The sequence below is a fragment of the Passer montanus genome, unplaced genomic scaffold (genome assembly GCF_014805655.1).
Source record: "Passer montanus isolate IOZ18808 unplaced genomic scaffold, ASM1480565v1 scaffold40, whole genome shotgun sequence".
Lineage (NCBI taxonomy): Eukaryota > Metazoa > Chordata > Aves > Passeriformes > Passeridae > Passer > Passer montanus.
Window position 1 is genome coordinate 1240323 of NW_024368819.1, and position 19825 is coordinate 1260147.

The 19825-nt window shown below is 52.3% G+C and overlaps 2 protein-coding genes and 1 long non-coding RNA gene across 3 annotated transcripts in view; 2 read left to right on the plus strand and 1 right to left on the minus strand.

Moving 5' to 3' along the window:
* OTX1 (orthodenticle homeobox 1) overlaps window positions 1–3617 on the plus strand; it is a 3792-nt gene extending 175 nt beyond the window's left edge. Inside the window, exons 2-4 of the mRNA XM_039718970.1 lie at window positions 1209–1326; window positions 1778–1929; window positions 2596–3617. Of these exons, the coding sequence (XP_039574904.1) occupies window positions 1230–1326; window positions 1778–1929; window positions 2596–3354 (1008 nt within the window). The 5' untranslated portion in view covers window positions 1209–1229 and the 3' untranslated portion in view covers window positions 3355–3617. The remainder of the gene's footprint in view (window positions 1–1208; window positions 1327–1777; window positions 1930–2595) is intronic.
* Window positions 3618–6280: 2663 nt separating this feature from the next.
* On the plus strand, window positions 6281–11831 carry LOC120506818. Its single transcript, XR_005628608.1, has 3 exons — window positions 6281–6417; window positions 9294–9529; window positions 11733–11831. It is a non-coding gene; the product is annotated as an uncharacterized LOC120506818 (long non-coding RNA).
* Window positions 10850–19825, minus strand: part of LOC120506817 (WD repeat containing planar cell polarity effector) — a 147871-nt gene continuing 138895 nt past the window's right edge. Inside the window, exons 17-19 of the mRNA XM_039718826.1 lie at window positions 16793–16887; window positions 15308–15336; window positions 10850–13552 (exon numbers count right to left, since the gene is read on the minus strand). Of these exons, the coding sequence (XP_039574760.1) occupies window positions 13448–13552; window positions 15308–15336; window positions 16793–16887 (229 nt within the window). The 3' untranslated portion in view covers window positions 10850–13447. The remainder of the gene's footprint in view (window positions 13553–15307; window positions 15337–16792; window positions 16888–19825) is intronic.

The following is a 19825-nucleotide window of genomic DNA, read 5'->3' on the forward strand; positions in this document are numbered from 1 at the left end:
GAGCGTAGCGGGCCCGCGGCGCCGTGGGCAGGGGTGGTGAGCGCGGCCGGGCCGGGGCTGCCTCGGGATTTTTTCTTTTTCTTCCCTCTTTTCTCTTTTCCACTTTTATTTCCCTCCTCTTTCCCGTTCTCTCCTCCCGGGACGGGCCCGCTCCGCCGCGTCCCCGACAAAGTTATGCAACGCCGGGTCCCGGCGCTGCCACCCGACCTGCGCCCGGCCGCGGCCTCCGGGGGCACCGCGGACCCCGCCGGCATCCGCCGCCCGCGGGCCGGGTGCCCCTCGCCCCGGCCGGGGGGAGCCGTGTCAGGGAGCGGGGGCTGCCCCCGGGGCTCGACGGGGCCGCCCGGGGTCTCTCCGCTGCTCCCTTCCCTCCGCGTTTGTCTGGGCGCTCTGCCCCGGGCCCGGCGCTGCCGCCTCGCTCTGTCGGGTCCCCCCGGCCCTGCCGGAGCCCCCCGGGCCGGCCCCGCCGCCGTCCCGTCCCGGCTGCCCGCGCTGCCGCCCGCTCGGCTGCCGCCGCGCTCTTTTTTCCTTTTCCCCTTTTTAACTCTTATCCATTTCTAATTAAAACGTCCCCGTCTGCTCGCTTTTAAATTAATTATACTTCCCTCCTCTGATACCTCCTTTTGATTCCTAATCCAATTATCTTTTTAAATAATTGCTTTATCTCTCCCGATCGCCGGGCGCTGTTGCCTCTCGGCACTTGCGCGCGACTCGCCTTCGTTTAAAATAAAATAATAATAAAATTAACAATCGGAAGCCGCCCGCGCGGAGCCCCCGCGCCGGTGGGCGCAGCCCCCGGGAGCCCCGGGCAGCGCTCGGGCGGCCGAAGCCTCACCCGCTCCTCTCCGCTCTCTCCCCAGGCGCTCCGGCCTCGCCTCCGCGCGGGGAAGAAATCCGCCTGGCTCTCGATCCTCGTTGTTGTTTTGATTTTTTTTTTCCTTCGTTTTTATTTTTCTCTCACTTCACCTGCTATCTCTCGAGGACCTCGTGGCGGTGACGGCAGGACTGAACGAAAAAAACTCTTTTCACGCCGACTTTGTGCTCCGTTTAAAATTGTCGTTGGCTTTAATTTTTTTTTTTTTTGCCTGTTATTTGGGGATTTTTTCGGGGACTCTTTTTTGTCAGTTTTTTTCCCTTTCATTTCCCCCTTCCCCACCCCATACATTCGATTTGATTTTGATTTTTTTTTTTCCTGCCGGACTTTGGAGGAAAACTGCCCGGCTTCTAGCATGATGTCTTACCTCAAACAGCCCCCTTACGGCATGAACGGGCTGGGGCTGACGGGCCCCGCCATGGACCTGCTGCATCCCTCCGTGGGGTATCCGGGTGAGTGCCGCGCTCCCCCACGCTCCAGCCAGCGGAGGGGAAACTTCCCCCCGTGCGGGTTTGGAGGAGCTGGTGGGGCCGTACGGCTCAGGGTGGGTGGTGGGCTGGTTGTTTGCCTGCACCCCTGCCTGGGGACATTGGGGTCCAGCTGAATTTCCCCCCTGCTCCCGGGGTGTCTTCGTTTTCCCAGGGATTTTTAAGGATAAAGAACTTTGGAGTTGAACAGCAACCAAAAAAAGTAATTAATTTCCACACAACGAAATCTCCCCGTGGCTCCCGCTGGAGCCAGGCCTGACCCTTCCCCAGCCCCGTGCCCCTGGCCCTGCCCGCAGCGGGAGGGGGCCGGCAGCCCTGGGTGTGCGGGGACGCGTCAGGCCCTGTCCCGGGGACCCCGGGGCTCCGGGGGGTGCGGGGGCCCAGCGTGACCGGCCTGGTGCTGCTCGTCCCGCAGCCACCCCGCGGAAGCAGCGGCGGGAGCGCACCACCTTCACCCGCTCGCAGCTGGACGTGCTGGAGGCGCTCTTTGCCAAGACCCGCTACCCGGACATCTTCATGCGGGAAGAGGTCGCCCTGAAGATCAACCTGCCCGAATCCCGAGTCCAGGTACCGGAGCTGCGTGGGGGAATCCTGCACCGCTGTGGGATGGGGGATGCAGCACCACCCCAGCCCAGCTGGCGCTCTCAGACCGGCTGCTCCATCCACTCTCATCCCTCTTTCCTTGGGACGGGAGGGCGTGTGGGCTCCTATCTGCTTGTCTGTCCCACTGTGGAGACATTCAGCCAAAGAGGGAGCATGTATCTTTATTTTTTATTCTCTTGTATTATTTTTGTTTTTATTAATATCTTTCTGTCACCCTCCACCTGCTCCAGGGTACAGCAGCCCTACCACCTGGGTGCTTCCCAGAGTTATTCCCTTTGGGCGCTGCTCAGTGGATACCCGGGAGGGTGGGATATGCAGGCAGCACCCAACACAGGATCTGTCCCCCAAATCCATATTTTGTCACTGTGCCAGGGATGTGCACGAGCTGGGACACCCCAGCCTTTGACCCTGGCCATCCTTGCTTTTGGCAGGCTGTGGGGTGGCCGGGTAGCCGGGCAGGGGTGGGATTACATTTGGGGATGTGAGGGGTGCGCAGTGTTAGTGGGTGCCGGCAGAGCCGGAGCCAGGGTGAGGGTGGCTGGGTGCCTGCAGGCTGAAGAGCCCCTTCTGGGGCTGTCTGGGCCCATGCTCACCCCACCACGCTCTCTGCTCCCCGTTTTCTCCCGGCAGGTCTGGTTCAAGAACCGCCGCGCCAAGTGCCGGCAGCAGCAGCAGAGCGGCGGCGGGGCCAAGAGCCGTCCGGCCAAGAAGAAATCCTCGCCCGCTCGGGAGAGCTCGGGCTCGGAGAGCAGCGGGCAGTTCACGCCGCCGGCAGCGGCCTCCAGCTCCGCCTCGTCTTCCTCCTCCAGCTCGGCCTCCTCAGCCCCGGTGGGCGCCCCGGCCTCTCTCAGCACCCCGGCGTCGTCCATCTGGAGCCCGGCTTCCATCTCTCCCGGCGCGGCGCCCGCGGGGGTGACGGTGCCCGAGCCGCTGCCGCCGGCCGCCGCCTCCTGCATGCAGCGGGCCGGCCCCGCCGCCTCGGCCGCCTCCGCCTCCTACCCCGTGTCCTACAGCCAGGGCGGGGGGTACGGCCAGGGCTACCCCGCGCCGCCCTCCTCGTCCTACTTCGGGGGCGTGGATTGCAGCTCCTACCTGGCGCCCATGCACTCCCACCACCACCCGCACCAGCTCAGCCCCATGGGGCCCTCCTCGGTGCCGGGCCACCACCACCACCACCCGCTGAGCCAGAGCTCGGGCCACCACCACCATCACCACCACCACCACCACCACCAAGGCTACGGCGGCACGGGGCTGCCCTTCAACTCCTCCGACTGCCTGGACTACAAGGAGCCCGCCGCTGCCGCCGCCGCCTCCTGGAAGCTCAACTTCAACTCCCCCGACTGCCTTGACTACAAGGACCAGGCGTCCTGGCGCTTCCAGGTCTTGTGAGGGACCGGTCACCTTCCCCCCAAGCTGCCACTGACCCCCGCCCGGGGACTCCCCGCCGCCTCCCGGGCAGGACTCTGGGCTCTTCCTCCTCCTCCTCCCTCTTCGTTAGCAGTGGCGATGTCCTGGGGAGGTCCTGCCGCCCCCATCTCTACTGACTGATATTTATTTGCTTCCTGCACCACTCCACCAGGTTTATTATAATTATTATTTTTTTAAACGCAACAGAAGAGGAGTTTAAAAAAAAAAAAAAGAAAATTCAAAAGCCAAGCGTGTCCCCTGCTGCCCCCCGGGCAGAGGCGCAGGCTGGCTCCTGCCCTGCCAGTGCCCCCCAGCTTGTGCGGGGACCCTCAGCCCTGCGGGTGTGGAAGCCCCGGCTCGCCAGTCCTGAGCAGCCTCTTGCCGCGGGGAGCGGCGGGAATGATGTAAATACTCGGTCCGTTCCAGTGACCACCATTATTTTTAGTTGATGCTGTTGGGTTGGCATTTATCTAGAGTCTAACATGGAACAGAACGTTAAAAAAAAAAAATCTTTTTAAATTTCGATTTTCTTCCCTAAAAAAAAAAAAATAATCTTTCCCGGCCTCATGTCCTCCGTCCATCCTCGAGGGCTCTGCACAAGCTTGGCTGTGCCGTCCTGGGGCTGAGGGTGCGGGGCCATGGAAGCAGCCAGGGAGGTGTCCAGAAGGGAGGCAAAGGGGGAGGGAGGAAAGGCTGCCCAGCTGATCCGCAACCTGCAGACCAAAAAACCCCAAAACTTTTGGAAAAAAAAAAATAAAAGGAAACAAACAAACACAAAGCTGCAAAAAAAGTTTTGGTTTATTTTTTTGGGGGGAGGGTTGCAGGGATAAGCAGCTCTGGTTTGGGGCTGGGGAGGGGGGGCGCACGGCTTTTCGAAGTGTGTTTTTTGGTTTGGTTTTCGTTTTGGTTGTTTCGAGCCCCTTGTGTCGGTCGGTGCGGTGTGGCGGGTCGGGGCTGCAGCCCCGCGTTCCTGCTTCCCCCGCCCGGGCTGGCGCTTCCCGGCAGCTGTGCCCCGCAGCGGGGACAGGGACAGTGTACGTGTGGCTTTTGATGCCGTAACCCCTTCAACTGTAAGGCAACCCCCTCCTTTCTTCCCGCCCGCCCCAATAAAATCTAAACTAATAAATGTAGTGGTGTCGTGTCCTCCTTCCTCCCTCCTGCCTCCTCTTCCTCATAAAACTCCCCTGGGGGGAGTGAGGAGCAGGGCAGTATTTCCTGGGGGGTCCCAGCAGGTGGGGATGTGTGTGGTGAGTTTGCGAGTGCTCTGGAGGGGGGATCACCGCCGCTTCTCCAGCTGCGGGCTGGGGACCCGCTCCTTCGTTAATTGGCGCTTAATTGGTTACGGATCCATTGGCTGCCGATGGGACTCGCGGGACCGGCAACGCTGCCCGGAGCCGCGAATTCCCCCAGGATCGGCGGCCGCCAAAGCCGGGACCCACGGGCGGGCCTGGGTGCCGGTGGCGGGGTGCGAGGGCCGCTCGGAGCTCTGTCCCTCTGTCCTTCTGTCCCTCTGTCTCTCAGTGCGGGTTCAGCACCTGCGCTTCCAGCCCCGACTCCCGGCCGCGCCATCCTCAGCCGCTGCCGGCCGCGGTCCAGCCAAAGCAGACAGGCAGATTAATTTTTTTCTCGTGACAATCTCTCCCTCTATTTTTCCCCCCAGACCTTCACTTCAGTTGTTGGAAGCTGCCTGTTGGTGCTGGGGCTGTTCCTACTTGCACAGGACAGGGGATGCGCGGACCCGCGGGGCCACTGCTCCCCTGCTTGGGGCATGGATGCAGCCCCAAATTCCCACCCAAATTCCCAGCCTCCTCCCCGCGGTCCTGCACTCGTGCCCACTGCACCGGGAAGCTCCGGGGCTGTGCCGTGTGTCCCCACCCCCGGTGTCCCCTGGCAGCCTCGGGCAGCGGGGCCGCGGTGGGGTGAGAGGTGCCAGCGCCCCCCGCGCTGCTTTGGGGAGGGTTTCACATCCCGCATTCCCGCTCCAGCATCCTGGTGCAGAGCGAGCGGGGCTGGCCCTGCGGTGCTGCGGCAGGACAACAGTGGGATCGGCCCCAGGAGCCACCCCCAGCCCCCGTGCGACCCTCACGGGTCGTGGCCGTGGCAGAGCCCCGAGGCCCGGGTGGCCTCCCACACCCATCGGTGCAACAGGGGGCTCTGGGAGGGGATGAGGGACTGAGTCAGTGTTAGGGGATTTTCCTTTAGGTGGTTCTGTTCCTTGTTGTCTCCTTTTGTGCATGTATATGGATAAAAGATATGTCAGTATTTTTAAAATATGTATCTATACTTCTACTATGAAATAATCGTTCTCTTTTGCGATCACCAAAGTGTGGCTGTACAGGCAGTCTGGATGAGGGCCACGTGTGCTGGTGCATCAGTCCATGCATCCCCAAGCTCTTCCTTTTAAAGGGAAAAAAGTCATCACAGCCCTCCTGGGGCTGGGGGGGGGAACAAAAAAATCTGTGCTGGGCACAAAATGAACCGGGCTTGCCCTCCCAGATTTAGTGAGCACTTGAGAGATAAGATCCAGCAGGTGTACAACACACAATCCCCCAGACACACACCTTCTGTGCTCTTTAAACAAAAATGATGCACACTTCATCATTCTTGTAAACTGTTCCACTGTAACTCAGTAAGTGATGCTGAGAGACACAGCCAAGAGAGGAGCCTGAATTTTGGTTTTGGTGACGTGGTCCTAAACCTCTTCATCCAGTGCCCCACAGTGGGGCTGGGCCAGGGCTCTGCTCTGGGGTGTTGGACTCCAAGGGATGCTCATGTGCCCCCACTTTCCCCCTGATTTGGGCACCAGGAATACCAGGTGCCACTGATCAGTGATTTATCCAGCAACTCCCACACTGAGGTTTGGGCTTTTTCCTGTCCCACTCACACAGACCTGGAGCATGGTGTTGAAGCTGGCTGCTGAGCACAGGTGGTTTTGGAGGCACAAGAGGAGACCTTGCCAGATCGTGGCTGTGCCCTCAGTGCTCGGCTCCGTTTGTTTCAATTATTTTTCCAGTCAGTGCCAGCAGGGTGGGCAGAACTTCCCAGGTGGGTGTTGGTGGGTGAGCACGGGCTGGAAGGGTCATGCCTGGCTTTGGGGGGCCCCAGCACCCTCCCTGTGTTGCAAACTTCCCCCACTGTGGGCTACCTGAAGGCTGGCACAGGCACTGCCACCCGAGCACGAGTCATGGCAGGTAAGGTGGCACGGCGCCTGGTGCCCGGCTCCAGGGGCAGGCACCAGCAGGATTGCCAAGCTTTTTAGGGCAACCCGGTTCTGAGAGAGCTGCCTACTTGGCAGTGCCTCACCTCTCCAGCAAGAAGGCTGCTGGGTGCATGGCTACCATTAGTATTTAATTTTTTAAATAAAAATCCCACTTGCTGCTGGAGCCCGGAGCTGCTGCAGGGCTGGGGCTGGGTCAGCCCCAGGGCCGGCAGCTGCCTCTGCACAGTGCCTGCTCCAAAGGCACCTGGAGCTTTCCTGCCAGCAACTGAAGGGCCAGGATTTGGGGTGAGCAGGAGGAGGGACAGAGGGGAGAGCATTCCCTAGCTTGGGCTGCCCTTAGCTGCTGCTTCACGGAGCTGGAATAATCCATGACCTATTTGCTGTTACCAGAGCATTTGCTCTGGGTTGTGTCCCTGCTTGGCTGTTGATTCCCTGCGTGTGGCAGGCAGCTGGGACAGGTGGTGATGGGAGCACCCTTGATGGGCAGAGGCTGGACAGGGTTGCTGCTGGCTGGGGTGAGCAACTCCTCTTTTGGGTGCAGGACCTGCTTTGGGAACTCAAGCCATTACAGCTGAGCATGACTTAAACTATTAAAAATTTATAACTAAAAATTCTGTTGTAAGTTTCAGAAGTTGTGCCCACTAACACGACTTATTACAGTTATTTTGTAGGCAGCCTTCCTGGCAGGGAGCAGAGAAAACAGGTGATTATAGCTGAATAAGGAACCACTGGTTTGTGGTTTTCCCTGCGCTGACCTCTGTGTTAGCCAGTCGCTGCTAATTCACACACTTTGAGCAGCAATTAATGCACATAAAACCCCACGTTGGTTCCAAACCTGTTTTGATTTTGTCAGTGAAAAGTCTGCAGGTGAACCTCCCAGCTGAGGAAGCTGCTGTACTGGTGAGCTCTCCTTTCATGTCACACTGCCAAGCACAAAATGCTGTGGGGAAGGAGGAGGGTGAAAATGGTCACAGGGCTGAAGCCTGAAGAGAAACATCTGCCTATTTCCAGTTCAACCCCTATTCAACACCTTTTTTTTTTCCTAGACAGACAGGACTTTACCAAGAAAACCATGTGAGGATATTTTTTTATGAAAAACTGCAATTTTAGGAAACAGCATTCTGGACCTTATGTACATTTCTAGTATCACTTCCTGTATATTTTTAAGCTGAAATCCTCTTAGCATGCAAAGTAAATAGATTATGATATACTGAAGGATTAAGAATCACTGTCTGGTGTCAGATTAATCCCTCATATAGACCATCACTTGTACTGACAGAAATATGGCTGCAATTCAGCAAAATAGCTGTATGGCAGGGCCATGTGCCACAGCCTCTTGGGCAGAACAAGCCCCCTGTCACTGTGGTCCAGCACAGTGTGTTTCCCAGAAATTCCATTTCAATCGTGGCACATTTAAGGCACGCTCCTCTACAAGCTTGGCCATCACCACCTCAGCTCCGTGTGGGGAAATGAGGCAGCAGCTGCTCTGTTTCAAAGCTCTCTGTATTTGTTTCTCCCTGTTGAGTGTACAAAACCCTGCAGGCTGCAAGCCCTTGGCTCCCTTCAAACCTCAAACCAACGTGTCTCTTTCGAATACACTTGTGCAAAGGTGTAGGTTGGGATGAAGTGCCAAAAGGGTGCAAACACAATCACCCATCAGGCAGCAGAACTTTGACTCATAGGGGAAAATGGACTGTAACTTTTATTTGGATAAAAGCAGAATTTTTGTTAATGAAATACTTCAAATGGCTTGTGGGTTTTGGGTTTTTTTTTTATTTTTTTACATTGTGCCTTCATTTTCAGTCCATTGTACAGATTTGTTCACTGCATAAAACCAGCTCTAAGAATCTGGCTTTGGGTTTCAACCATCCAGTGCTCCCAAAAAGATCAAGATTAACCCATACATGTGCCTCTGACAGAGCACAAAATACCTGTGTCCGTACTCTGTGCTCCATCAGGTGGCAGGAGGCAGGACCCACGATGATGCTCACCCCTCTCCACTACCAGAAAAAAACAGAGAGGGCTGGCACAGGTCCCCTTCTCAGTGCATTTTCTCTTTGTGGTTAGAGGAGGCAGATTAAAATCTGGACTCCAATGGAATGATGCTTAAGAGGCTCCGCATCTTTTTTTCAAGGCAAAATAATGGTTATTCAACTAAGATGATATATCTAGATATGAAAATTGAGAGCATTCTTTGAAAAATGCTGCTGACTGTGAAAGGCTGCTCTTTCACAGAGGTATCCTGAGTGAAGATCTTATCTGCTGGTATCTCAATAGGACGGTTTTCAGAGCCTTAAGTGGAAATTCAAATCTGCTTCCAAGTGAAGATTGTAAAAACATATAATGCATAGAGAATTACAGATTTTCTCCTGAAAAGCTTATGGATTCATCCAAGAAACCCCACCAAATTTTCAGCATTGAGATTGTACAGTAAATGGGGATCAGCAATTACTCGCTTTTTTTGACGCCTTTGATGAAAATGTCACCGAGTTATCCTCCACAAGCAAACACAGGGAACTTTGTGCATGGACATATCAATATGAACCCAGAAATAATTTGGAGGTCTAAGAACAGGATATTTTCTAAGCCTGGTGTTTTGTCATCTGCCAGTGGTCAGACGCAGGGCTGGCTGGAAGTTCACCGAAGGGCTTCCCGTGAACTTCACCTCCTTGGTGAGGTTTCTTCTTCTCTCCTTTGGCAGCTCAGTCACACCAGCCCAAAGTGCACAATTTGGAGGGACCCGCTGCCTCCAGTCTCCTGTGGGGGAAAGACAGGCAGGATCAAGCAGGCTGCAGGGAGAGACACTGGGGAATGGAAACACAGAGATCAAAATACCACCCCAACCCAGGGAGAAGAGACTATTGTAGACACTGTCCACTTTGGCCTGGGGAGGAAGGATGTAGCCCCAAAATGGCGAAGACTGGCTTATCATTCAAGGTAAGGCATTTCTCATCTGTTTTTAAGCCCCTTCACACCCCTCTGCCCCTGCTGTTCCTGGGAAAATCAGGGCTGCAGCTCCAGGGGCCATGCATGGTGTCCCCTGGGATGTGAGGGGCTGGCAGCCAAGGCTCCACCTGCCTTTGAGACCCCTCACCTGGTGATTGGAAACCTATTGGCAAAAGTGAAACTTTAGGTTTTTGTTACCTTTTAATTAAGCTGGGTTAATGCCCACGTGTGGCCAGCCAGGTTTTAAAGTGGGGATGGCATTTGCATCCCTCACACAATGCAAATGTGTGATTTAAGCACAAATCCCATCCTGCACTCTGAGCCAGTGCAGGGTGGAAGCCTCAGCCCTCTGGTTTTTCAAAGGACATGGAGATGGGGAGAATGTGTGCCACCAGCAGAGGTTATTTCATAACCCGGGCTAGGGCCAGCGTGCCTGTGAAATGCATGAAATGCTTTGCCTTGGAAAGCGATGCAGCCTAGTGAGTCATTGCTTTCTTTTGAATTACAGATGAGTAGCCAGCCCTTCATGATGCAAAGAAAAAAACTAGGTGTGGAGCTGGAAACAAAGGGAAACATGTGTTTGTCCTGTCTCAGAGGGCAAAACACATTGGCTGGAGTGGGAAGAGGGGGTGGGCTTGGCCCCAGGAGGTGCCTGCCAGGGCTGTGGGAGCACTGGTGAGGGTGCACAGGACTCATGTGAGTGACTCCCTGGCTCCCTGACTTCAGGAAAGATTAAAAAAAAAATCTCCTAACTCTTGAAGCTTCACAAAGAACCTTTGCCAGAGCAGCAGCTCCATCTCATGGCATGTGCACTTCACCACAGAGATAGAGATCTCCCTCCAAAACAGCATTCCCTCCATGACTTCCCTATCTCAGTATGGAGGGAGCAATAAAAGTGCAATGGCTCCAAACAAGCTCTGTATGGACATTGAGCTTCCAGCCCATGGCTTGGCTCTTCCCTTGCAGGGAGATGGTGAGAGGTGGCCCTGACAAAATACAACCCCTTGAAAACCCTCAGAGGTATTTTGAAGGTGATTTCAAAGTGTCCCTGATGTCCCAGCTGAACCAGTGCTTGCATCCCAGATCCCATCAGGTTATTCCAGTGTGGAAACGTGCAGCACAGCTTCACCACTGAGACTTCTGCTCAGTAAGGCACTTCTCACTTCAGGGAGGTTGTGAGGTGCCTTCCTTGGTAGCAGTCCTCATGGTGGGGCTGTGTGTATGTGCCTTGGGTTTTGGGTGGCTTCAAGCTTTCTGTGGGCTCTCCTTGCTCTCTGAATGACACCTGCTGGAGGCTTCAAAAAATATGACTTTTTTTTTTTTTTGGTAAAGCCCTGAAGAGCATCAGTGGCTGAAGGTAAGGAAGGGGTGGCTCTTTTGTCCCAAGAACTGTGTCAGGGCCTTATGCAGAGATGTTTGTGTGGGTGGTTGCTCTGGGGATGAAGAGAGTAGATGGGCAGGTGAATGCAGGCTGGAAAAAGACCCCACAGCATGTTTGCCCATGTAAGAGTTCAAGGCTGTTTGGGTAGGTCCTTGTTGCTCAAGGTGCAAGGTCCAGAGTGCATCATGTGGGTATCTGACTTGGGTTTGTGATTTGTGCCCCTGTCTGGGGAGATGTGAACAAGAAGCCAGCCCTGCAGACCAACCTACTTGCTTTTTAAAAAAATACTTTTGAAAAAATCCTATTTGCAAACCTCTCTGGTCACACTAAAGCAGACCTGGCGGTGTCGCGTGGGAAGCCTGTGATGTGGCATGAAGTTTGCAGAGGTATTTAATGTTGATCAAAGGCTGAAGAGTGGTGATGACTGGAATCCTCCTCTGATATCTGCATCTTTTCTGCTGTAGCACCTCGGCAATGAAAGGTGCTGTAATAATTTGATGAGAGTTGATTTTCATTGTGCAGGAAGAGGCTGTCCAGGAACAGGGGCAGCCAGCACTGCAGTGCTGCTCCCTATGGTAATGAGCTGCTGGTCCTCCAGAGAAGGAAAACGTGAATATCCTGACAGGAGAGCATCTACTTGTGCCCTGGAGAGTTCAGATCGTGGGGCTTTTCATGGTAATGACGTGGTCCCGCTCCGGCAGGCGAGGGGAGGAGCAGTGTGGGAAGGCACACCCTGTAATTGAAAACCCACTCAGTCACCTCGGACCTGCAGGGGTGGCACGATGGAGGCAGTGGTTTGCTCTGTCTCCACAGGTCTGAGGCAGAACAGAGGATCCTTCTGCTCTCCCGGAGTGGGAAATACAGAGAAACCTCTTCCCTGTGCTGCTGTATGGCTCCCAGGAGGCCATGCTTTTTCTCCTGGGATTATTCTCAAGGGCACGATGAAGGTGGGAAAGGACAAGAATGGGAGAGAAGAGAATAAATGAAGGAGCCCTGGGGAAATTATTTTAAGCACCTGTTTTATTCAGCTGAAGACTGCCTGGTACCAGGCTGCAGGAAGGACTAGGTGGAAGGACATGCCTGTTGCTAGGATCCATAGGTACCACTCCTTTACACTGGGAATGCCTTGTTTCCCTTGAATAGCACAATACAAAACTATTCTGGGTGATAGATAATCCACTGAGTGATAATATATTAAAATTACCACCTGGTAGCCATAAGGAGCCATTGGCTCAACATCTTAAATTGCCTGGTAGAAGATCAGTCTCTGGTCCAGGAACAAGAGAGCAGTTGAGATCAACATTTTCCAAAGGGTCTTGTTTGTGCCAAGGCAGGTGACCAGGGTGTTTGCACCCTTGGATTCACTGATCCAACTCCCGGTGCTGCTACATGGAAACTCTGAACTAACCTACACAGTTGCTCAAGATTATCAAATCCCAGAATAACACAGAGCAGGAGGGACCTCTGGGACCACCCTGCTCAGAGCAGCAAGGCTGAGCTGGGTCTCAAGCAGCACGGTCCTCCAGGTCACCCTAATCTCACCTCTAGGATGGACCATGAGCACCAAATCCTGGCCCCTCCAAATATTGAAGATGGGATGAACACTTCTCATCTGCTTCAGACCTGTTGCCTGAGGAGCCATACGCAGAGAGGCCATGCACAGGGCAAGGAAAGCTGCAGGTTATCCTCATTCCTCCACCAGCTGTCTTCATCCCCACCTTTGTGCTCAGTGCTGGGATCCTCTGGCCAGCCCAAAACCAGCCTGGCAAAACCACCTAATTCTGCATTTGTCCTACTGCCAGCTGAGAAGACCACAGCAGCCCTAGCCCACCATCACCCCCACACCACTGGCCTGCAGGCAGGACACAGGTGGCCTGTGCTGGTGCTGGAGGGACACAGGTGACCCCCATGGTAGCACAGTCCTGCCTCTGAGCCACTGCTAACGCTCTCCTCCAGAAAACAAATCTTGTTCAACAGCTTGAGCGCTGCTTGGCTGTGTGACAGCCAGCTGCTCTGGCAGGCCACTGGGAACAGTTTGTTGCACGATTTCCACAGTTTCAGGGAGGAGAAGCTTCCTCATAGCTGAGAGCAGCAGCGAGTGAGGAGTTCATGGGCTGTGATGCACCTACAGAGGACAGGCCCGTGTCAGATTCATCCCTGCCGAGGCCCCAGTGGCCATTTGTCCTGGGAATAGCCACCCCTGGCTCCAGCCTTTCCCCCACAAACTGGCAAAGGAGGGCACAGCAAATCCTCCAGCTCGCAGCTGCAGGGATCTTGCTGCAGGATTGCCTGTGCAAGAAGGGCCGGGTTTGGGTGTGCTCCCCTTGGGTGGCACCAAGCCCAGTATTGTGCGAGCTGCCGCTGAAGCAACGCGCGGGAAGCGCCGTCAGGGGGACGCCAGCCCGGGGACACAGCCGGCTGAAAGGGGCTCCTCAGGAACGGGCTGTCCATCGTGCAGCCTCCTGGTGGTGGTGTCCAGGGGAGGAGCTGCTGAGGGTGGGTTTGGGATGGATTTGGGATGGGTTGAGCTAAAGCCACAGGTCGGTCCGGCTAGAAGGATCTGGTTGGATTTGCTGGGTGCTGGTTCCTGTGCTGGTACCCAGCTGCTGCAAGACTTCTGAATTTCCACATGCCTTTAAAAGTCAGGACAAAATGTTGATGGAAATGTAACTGGATGGAAGCATAAAGTTAGTGTTACATGGCTGGCTGCTCTCCAAAAACCGTGGTGTGCACCAGAGGCTCCCCTTACCCTGCCAGCCACCTTCCTCTGCAGCCCATGGCTGCTGCCTCCCTTCCCTGGGTCCACAGCAGCTCAGATGGAAGTGCCCCATTTTCCTGTGCACAAGCAGCTCTGCGATTTGTGCTGAAATCAAAACACCTACTCCCAGGTCACACTTTGACCCACCAAGTTTTAGCAACAGTGACCACTGAGTTGCAGTGACTTTCTGGAACCAAAGAATGCCTTAACCACTCCCTTGGGCAGGTCCTTAATGATATGATGGCAAAGCTTTCTTCTGTGCATCATTCTCCTTATACAGCCTGAATGTCTGGGCTTGTGGATTTCACTGTTATAGTCCAGAGATTTCAAATGAACTTCTCAGTTTATGAATTCAGCTGCTTATGTGAAGGCAAGGATATCTTCCACAGAGCTCGGGGAAGGAACAGTTAACTGCTGGCTAACCCAGCTGCAAAGCCAGGGATCCCCCCAATGTCTGCAGACCATCACTGCTGCTGTGCTTTACTTCAGTCTGTGTCCCGAGGCCACCAAAATCATCCAAAGGCCAACAGAGAGGTCCTGTGAGATGAGGATTTCCTTCTGTTGTGCCCCTGACGTGGTGAACTCTGGCACCTGGTCCCCAGCCTGTGCCCATCCTCCACCCAGTGCGAATGCACAGGGGCCTGCAGGAAGCTGCAGAGGTGGGGCTGCTCTGTGTTCTTCCTCAGTGCTTCAGGACTGGTAGAACAGCTCTTAGAGCACAATTTTACTTGGCACAGGCTGGTTTTGTAATGAAAGAAATAAATAAGTGCCATCCTGCTCTGCTGGAAGGTTGAAGTGTTTCCTTTTTTTTTTTTTTTTAATGATCTGTTTGCACTGAGGCCAAACACTGAATACTTTGGCCTCAAAAATGAAAGTTTAAAGAGGAATTGTAATTGGGAGAAGGCTAAAACACAGACACTCTTGTGCCTTCATTGATGCTGCCACGAGTTATTTTATCACTTGCTATATTTTATTTTTGTTTGTGCTTTAGTGCAGAAGTGAGGAAGCACATTTGTGCTGTGTGCTGCTGACTCACCAGCTCTGGAGAGAGGCTCGCCCTGGATCTGTGCCCTCTGTGCACCCCCACTGACTCCCAACCAGCTGGCATCCCAAACCAGCCCAGGAGGGAATGTGGCAGACGAAGGACATGGGGGCAGGGTAGGGTTTTCCTGCCCACATGGAAGTCTTCTCCTCCTCTCCCCTGCAGTGAGTTTCCTGCAGGCTGGAAGCCTGTGAGCTGGTAGTGGAACAAGGCTTGGAGGCTGGCAGTGTGGGAAGGGATGGACCACCTCTCCTGGCAGCACCTCAGAGTTAAATCAGCTCAGACCTATAATGAAACCATAGGGAAGCATCTCACCCCTTTTCCCTGCAATCTTCCTCTTGGAAGTGCCAACCCAAGTGCTGGTTAGCTCATGTGAGATAAAGAGGAGAGCTTTACGTGCTGTGCTCAACACAAAGCAGCAGGTGAAGCCCTACTCTAGCAGAACCGTACAGGAGCATTTCTACCAATTCCAGCAAGAGCCCTGCAGGCAGACAGCTTGCATGGACAGGCTTGGGGAGTTTCAGGAAGCTTCAAAATAGAGTAAATAATAATAAGCAGAAATAAAATAATAAATCAGAAATGCGTTACCTGCTCTGAAGGAATGGCTTTCATATTTCCTTCAAAAAAAACAAAACAAACAAAAACACCCACCAGGTTATTTACATTCCATTTAACTCACTGAAAAACCCAAACAAACAGAGGTATTACTTTCACTTTTTTGATAAAAAAAGCTATTTTATATCATGTTATTCAACGGATGAATTAAAATACTTAATATATTGCTTATACAAGTCTATGCACGTAGGATATGTATATTCCCTCAAACACCACAACAAGTTAAAGCAACCATGATTTTTGTGGATGAGGCAGTGTGGAGATGCAAGGCCAGCAGCAGATCAGGGATCCCAGGTAGTCCTGAGCTGTTGCAGGACTGGGATGGGCAGTCTGGGACAGTTGTGGCTGCAGCACGCCTCTCTCCCTGCAGTGGGGTAGCCCTGGGGTGGAGGGCTGCCTGCCTGAGTGCTTGCCTGCTGACTTGGGAGGGCTGTGTGCTGCCAGGTTGCTGCAGGAGCTGCTCCAGGATGAGGCTTCATGTTACAGCTTGAGCTGAATTAACAGCTGCCAACATCAAAAAGAAGTCCTGCTGCAGGCAGTGTCCTTCTGCCCCTTGCTTGGTGCTGTCTGTGGTGTCTTCTAATCCCCACACAGGGCAGGTTGGTTCATGGGATGGACAAAAGCCCATGGGAGAGAAAACTAACAGCTTTTCTGGGCTGGGTTAATGTGCTGTCAGCTCCCTGCATGGTCCCGAGAATAAGGGTGGAAGAAGGTGGTGAGGGGGCAGCAGGACTGACCCGTTGTGGCAGTGGCAAGTTCAGCTTCATGCAAGGTGGAAGTGTATCCATAAGTGGCTTGTTTGAAGCAATCTCTTTCAGCTGTGGCTGTAGGAACCACCTGGTCTCCCTGTGCCTGGACACTGGCTCCATCCTACCAACCTGTCTGTACAGCAACGGGACACCCGGCCAGGGCAGGAGATAAAAATCCTCGTCTCGCCCCTTGTGCAAACACTCTGACCTATCCCTGTCTGACTTCCTTCACGGGAAGCTCTTTAACCATGACCTTCTCGTGCTGGGCTGCTCCTCTGCTGGATTGCTGCTCTCCCTGGGCTCTGCTGTGATGGGAATGCCAAAGCAAGGCTGCCCTTGCTTCCCCCAGAGAGCCGCAGGAACCGCATGCGCTGCTGCTGCCCAAGCCATGGAAACGGGGAGGCTCTGCTGCTGCTGCTGGCTCCTGCACAGAGCCACAACAGCTGGGAGTAACAAACCCTGCCTGTTTGTGTTAAATCAGGGATACTGCTGCAAGATAAGGAGATCCAGGTGATTGGTTGACTTATTCTACTTTCCATGAGCCAGCAGCTGAGTCCTCCTGCCTTTCCCTGCTAGGAATACACAAACCGAGCTCATGCTGCAATGCCTTGTTTTTCCTCCTGGACACAAATGAATGTTCAAGATATGCATTACCAATATTTCTAGCTTCACCCCCCTGTGCATATATGAAAGAGACTTGTTCACTTACCTTCCTGGCTGCTGGAAAAGCTTTTCTTGATCAGGGAGGTGGTGTGGCCATCCGCTCCAGGCTCAGTGTCCTCTGCTTGTCTGCGGCTGGTGGGTCTTGGAAAACAAAACAGAAGCGATAGAAGGGGAGGGAGCAATGCCTGCAGAGTTGGGGAGACACTGCAGAGCAGAGTAAAGCTGTTCTGTTTGTTTTCTATCTTTTCAAGTATACAGCAGCCTGTGTAATTTCCTGGCTACAAACTGCAGCCCTTTTCCATCAGATGCCAGTAGGTTTGTTGACCGAGCGTCACTAGGATCGCTCATTTGGCCGTGCAGTCGCTCCAGCACTGTCCTGTCATTCAAAGATGAGGTATAAAGCTGGTGGTGTTTTGAGTAATTACAGTTTTGTTAAGCAGGACAGGCTGGGGACATGTAACACACATAGCAGGCACCAGGCACTGCTGGCAGTCCTGCACGGAGGAAGTTGGGCAGATGCCAGGAGAGGAAGATATCAGACTCAAAATACAGCACTGATTTTCTGAAATTTTTGTCCCTACATCACTTTCATCACTGAAATCCAAGTTGTGAAGGAGGTACAGGAAGGAAAGCATCAACTATGTGTTATGGAAAATGCAGATTAATTTGATGTTGTTGTTTTTTGTTGTTTGTTTGTTTGTTTGTTTTTGTTTTTGTTTTGCTAGTCTTGGTTTCTTCAGCCATCATTAATCTCTGCTTACACAGCCATGTGGAAAGCAATCCATTCCCAGTGCAGTGGAACTGGAAACCTGGAGGCCACATTGTGCCATCCTGGCTTGCTGACTCGCTGCTCGTCCTGCCATCCCCAGCCTGCCCTGCCAAGCACCCGGTGAACTCCAAGGGAGCATTGCTTTCTTCAAGAACGAGTCAAGTAGAGAAAATAAACTAAACATCCAATGCCAGCCCAGCTAGGAACTCTTTTGGGAGGATTCTCATCATCCGGGTAGCTTTTCCTCCTCAGTGGATGTAGTCATGTTTGACTCAAGTAGTGTTTTACTCAAGGGTGGCTTTCAGCTACGACAGCGGTGTAGCTGTGAGAATAAAAATGTGAACGTTTTTGTGCAGCAACCAATTTCTTCACTGCCACAGTGCAGAATCTCATTTAGCTTTGATAATACAAATAATACATTCCAGGCATAAAGAGCCTTTTATTACTGATGAGAACATAAATAATTAAAGAAAAAGCTGAGATTTCCCCCATGCTTTTGTCTTCCCACTACCAGCCAGAAGACAGCTATGCAAGCAGCTGGGCACATGTAAAGCAACTAAAAGCACCTCTCCTCATCAGCTTTCTCGAGACATTTTTAAGCTGCAGTAATGCAACTCTCCCATCACACTAAGCTTTATTGGTTCAGTGTAAGAAACTAAGAAACTTCATTGGAGACCAGATTATGCTGGTTGCAAAAGCGGGGGGATTCTTCTGCTCTTCGACCCCATTATCTCCTCTGTAGTGTCTTGATCAGCTTTCTTACACACAGCCTTGGATTCTGCCGAGACCTGCAAATTGCTTTTTTGGCTGCCAAATTGCCATAACCCTTCTATTTTTATATTTTAAAAGAGCTTAAAACCCTCCATCCTCTTTGGATATGTCTTTAAAATTGACCAGTACTGGGAGGATTTCATGTATATCCAAAGGCTTAGAAGAAGATGTTACCTCTACTGAGCTTCTAGTTTTACAGTCAACAGACATGAAAAGCCCAGCGGGGATAAAAGGAACTTAACCAGTTCAGTCTAATGCATATAAATCTACCTAAGAGCTCAAGGCACTGGAAGTACTCAATGCACTACATTTATCTGAGTCTAAGATACAGAAATGGGTCTTCAGCCCACATGCCACATGTCCCATTTTGATGCCAAGTTAATATGAATTAAGAGACTGAGATGAATAAACAAGGTCAGTCTGGGCTGGGCCAAGTTGAATCAATGTAAAATAATTGTCAGTATTTTCTGTCAGCAAGGCTGGTTTATCTTGGCTCAGGATTCTCAGTGCTATAGATTATAAAATGTTTTCAGTGGAACAGTTGGCAGACATTTTATTGATTTTTCTTTGTTTTGTGAATGCTGGAAAAATTTCCATTAAGTATACATGCCATTCATGTGATGAAGCCAAATTGCTTTTTCAAACTTTTCTTTCTTCAAGTGTGCTAATGCGTTAATACATTAGCAATCTAATTTAATCAAGAGGACCTTTGTCTGGAATCAAGAGGCCATGGAGCACACCTTGATGCATCTTGAGCACTTATGGGCTAAGAAGAGTTAATTTTGTATTTTCAAGGTGCAGTGTGATTAATTTGCACCTCTGAATTTGGTAAAGTATTATCTCAGTTTTACAGATGTAGAAATTGAGAGTGCAACTTTGCACAAAGCCATCTATACCTGCCTGCTGTTGCATTCTTGAGGCACATGAAGCTCCTGGGCTGAGCAGTGGCAAAGAATGAGAAGGAAGAGAAGAAAAAGAAGGAAAGAGAGGGAGGGCTGCAGCAGACAGGCAGGAACAGCACTGGATCCAGTTGAGATGCTGGATCCCACTTCTGACACGAATTTCCTCCACCACATCAGCACATCCCTGCCTCACACGTATTAACAGAGTTAATTTGGAAATGAAAACTGCTCAGGCAGATGGAGCAGCTGGTAGGATTACACCTGAACCTGGCAGACGTTATCCCTCAACCTATATTCCTGCTATTTTGTGACTGGGTTTGCTTCCTGGTTAAAGAGGACTTTTGAAAGAGGTGGAAGCCATAACAGTGATGAATGTTTACTTTATTTGCACAGAACAGTCAGGTAGGAGTAAGAAATCCATTTAATGTTGTTGTTTATGTGACACACAAAAGGGGATGCTGTGGGATAACTCCAATTCCCTCCCTCTCTGCTGATTTAATAACCAACATACAGAACTGAAAGATGCTGTTAGAATTTCCTAAGGTTTGGCCAGTGATGCTACAGATTCAAAATATACAGACATGCTCATGAGATTAAATAAAAACTTTTAGAGAAGTAGGAATGAGTGTATTTTTAA